Source organism: Protobothrops mucrosquamatus, unplaced genomic scaffold, assembly GCF_001527695.2.
Source record: "Protobothrops mucrosquamatus isolate PMUCROS unplaced genomic scaffold, P.Mucros_1.0 scaffold_122, whole genome shotgun sequence".
In the NCBI taxonomy this organism is placed as follows: domain Eukaryota; kingdom Metazoa; phylum Chordata; class Lepidosauria; order Squamata; family Viperidae; genus Protobothrops; species Protobothrops mucrosquamatus.
Window position 1 is genome coordinate 321,403 of NW_015386198.1, and position 3,001 is coordinate 324,403.

The 3,001-nt window shown below is 35.2% G+C and overlaps 1 protein-coding gene across 1 annotated transcript in view; it reads left to right on the plus strand.

Annotated features, from left to right (window-relative positions):
• Nucleotides 1-3,001, plus strand: part of C9 (complement C9) — a 20,015-nt gene continuing 17,014 nt past the window's right edge. Inside the window, exons 1-3 of the mRNA XM_029284310.1 lie at nt 1-77; nt 1,303-1,396; nt 2,117-2,264. Coding sequence (XP_029140143.1) covers nt 1-77; nt 1,303-1,396; nt 2,117-2,264 — 319 coding nt within the window. The remainder of the gene's footprint in view (nt 78-1,302; nt 1,397-2,116; nt 2,265-3,001) is intronic.

Consider the following 3,001-nt stretch of genomic DNA (forward strand, 5'->3'; position numbering starts at 1 on the left):
ATGTCTACTTCTTTGTTTCTTATAGGAGTCCTCTGCATTTTAGAAGCAAATAGTTTTGCCTCAGCAGGAAAAACAAGGTAAGTCCATTGTATGGGAAAGATATAACATTTGGTAGCATTTGTGGGTGTTCTTCTCCAAATTTCCTGGTGCTCTGTTTTTTAATTTCTGAAAGACAGAAAGTAAGAGAACTACTGCTTCCTGCCATTTTTCAAATGCTTCTGAACAATATGTCAACCTATTGAGTACAATATAAATTATTTCCATGCAAAAAATAATCAAATTGTTAAATGAGCATTATTTTATTAGTAACAGATTTTTAAAATTTATGTACCTCTAAACCTGGAATTGGAATACTGGAATTTCAAACCAAAAATCAAATATTTTTACTAGAAATATTCATAAAAGTATAATTTGGTCAGATTCTGAGACTACTTTATATAATCTGCTTGTTCTTTTCTGCCCTAAATTGCATCTCACAAGTGTAATTTTATTTGTGCGCAAACTTTATTCTTACAAAAAAAGGAAGGAAAGAAGGAAAGAAGGATTTTGAAGTTACATCTCTCTAACTTGAGTGAAATGGATTTAAATATAGCAAATGTGCAAACTGGAACATAATATCTGAGTTCAAATGCTCAGTACTTTAGTGTTAAGTGTTGACATCCTAAAATTTTGATGGATGAGGCCAACCTCAACTTCCTCTCAAGATCGATTTCAAGGATAACTAGCCAATATAGGAACAGCATGGAAGAAGAATGAGCTAAACACTGCATCTTTCCATGGTTTGCTGACAGTAAACACAAGACAAAGGCAACTGTTTACCAACCACATAAAAATACATATACGCACACCTGTTATCTTGGGACCTCAGTGATTTTTCCTAAATCAGTGGTATGGAGAAAGTTTCTGAGAATTTTTAAAAAATATGAAAGTACAAACCCATCAAATCATATTTTAAAGCTTCTTTGTACTATGTCATATCAAATAACATCTTTCTTGCTTGAATTCTGTTTTTAAAACAGGAATTGCAATTAGAAACTGCAAATCATGTGCAGGACTCAACCCCTTTTTCCTATGGTCATAGGGTTTTCAGTATTCCCAAGTGCACCTTCTGTGGAATGTTGAAATCAAGTATTCTCATGCAAGGTTATGTACTGAGGGACCACAATGAGATGGCATGCAACTAAATGACTAGGCAAACAAAGTCATATTGTTCCCTTTCAATATGTAGATACAAACATTGTACGTATAAACAGTGATAAACCAGAAACATTTCAATTTACTTTAAGACTATTTTGTTCTAAGGGTGACCAGAAACCTTAATGCCCCAGAACCCATTGACTGCTTACTGACTACCTGGACTGATTGGGGGCCATGTAGTCCATGCTCAAAAGAAAGAGTAAGTACCGGTAGTTTTTCCATAATTTATCTTGCTTCGTAAAGAAGGTATATTTGTGAAGTATAGGCTCCTTGGTGGATATTAGTTTCAAATAGTAAAAGAAAAAAGGGTTTCTTGTTTGGAATCACTGGCTGTCCAGTAATTATAGTGTTAAATTTGAATGGATGATAAGAGATCACCCATTTTAATCCTTTTTCACAGTATAAATGTGTACATTTTCAGTAGCTGCACACTGGCTTTCTCACAGCAGCAACTTTACAATGTGTGGATTTCAACTTTCAGAATTGGTAGTGCACACATCTTAAAATTTGCTAGAGTTGAGAAACACAGTTGTAATGATCATCCAGTGATTGAGTGATAGTCTGTCCTCTGAATAGCTGTGGACCCTGAAGTTCCCATCCTTTCCATTTTGGAACAATACAACACATTTCCATTTCTTTCACCTTGTATATTTATTTTATTTATTTATCGTCTTTTGAAACTGGCCATCTCCCTCGCAGAGGGATTCTAGGTGGTGCACAAATAAAATATTAAAACATAAAAACAGTATATCAAATTTAAAATTTATAAAGTATTATTAAACTTCAATGTTAAATATTGATTAAAAGGCAGGGGGAGGGCTTTCAAAACCAGCCTCGTTTTCCCAGCCATTCATCCCCCCCCCCCAGCTGGCTGATTCTGAATCTTTTCTTAATTGTGTTTTTAATATCTCCCACAAAGTACCGCTCAAGGAATATTGTGAAGTTTGGACAATTCGGAGGAAAACCATGCACTGCAGCCCTGAGTGATAGAGCGTACTGTGAGACAGAAAGTTTGTGTCCAGATGAGAGAGGTCATTGTGGGAATCAAGAGTTTGAATGTGAAAATGGTAGGTATGGAGACTCTGACATCTTTTCTCTACTGCCATCACTGACTATAATGGTCTGATGACAAGATGAAGATTTAAAGCCAGATCCCAATGATTTAAAACTCTAGGACAGTGGGCTTCTTTGCAAGGACAGCCTCCAGAATCATCTTCCAGAAGAAGAAAATTACACACTGGCTGATGTGTTCTTTTTAAGCTGCCAAAAAGCAGCTTTCTTCCATTCCCTATTTTTTCTCAGCTTCCATAGTACAGTATGAATATTCTGTTTGCTAATGTTATTTTTGCAGTAATATTTTCTTTATGCATACATTTTTATAAGCCATATTTTGATGGGAGAACCACACTGTAATGTTCAGAGAAATGTTAAATATCAAAGTATTATGATGTTTCCGGTTAAAAAAGCTGAAGAAGATCTTGTTCAGTTCCAGTATACTTTAATCACCAACATGTATTATTTTCACTGCATTATTATATGATGATGACTGTTGCATTTCACCAAATAAAACCTTTTCAAAGGTTTTTATATAAAATATATTTTATATTTTTATATTTATATGTCATATAGGCAGTGCTGGGATTCAGCCAGTTCGCACCACTTCGGCAGAACCAGTATCTATTTTTTTGTTGCCCAGGCCCAGAATGGACTTCTGGAAGAGGCATCAACAGAGAGAACCAGTTGTTCACATATTTGAATCCCACCACTGCATATAGGTGTAGTTACATTTGCACTGAACTGAACC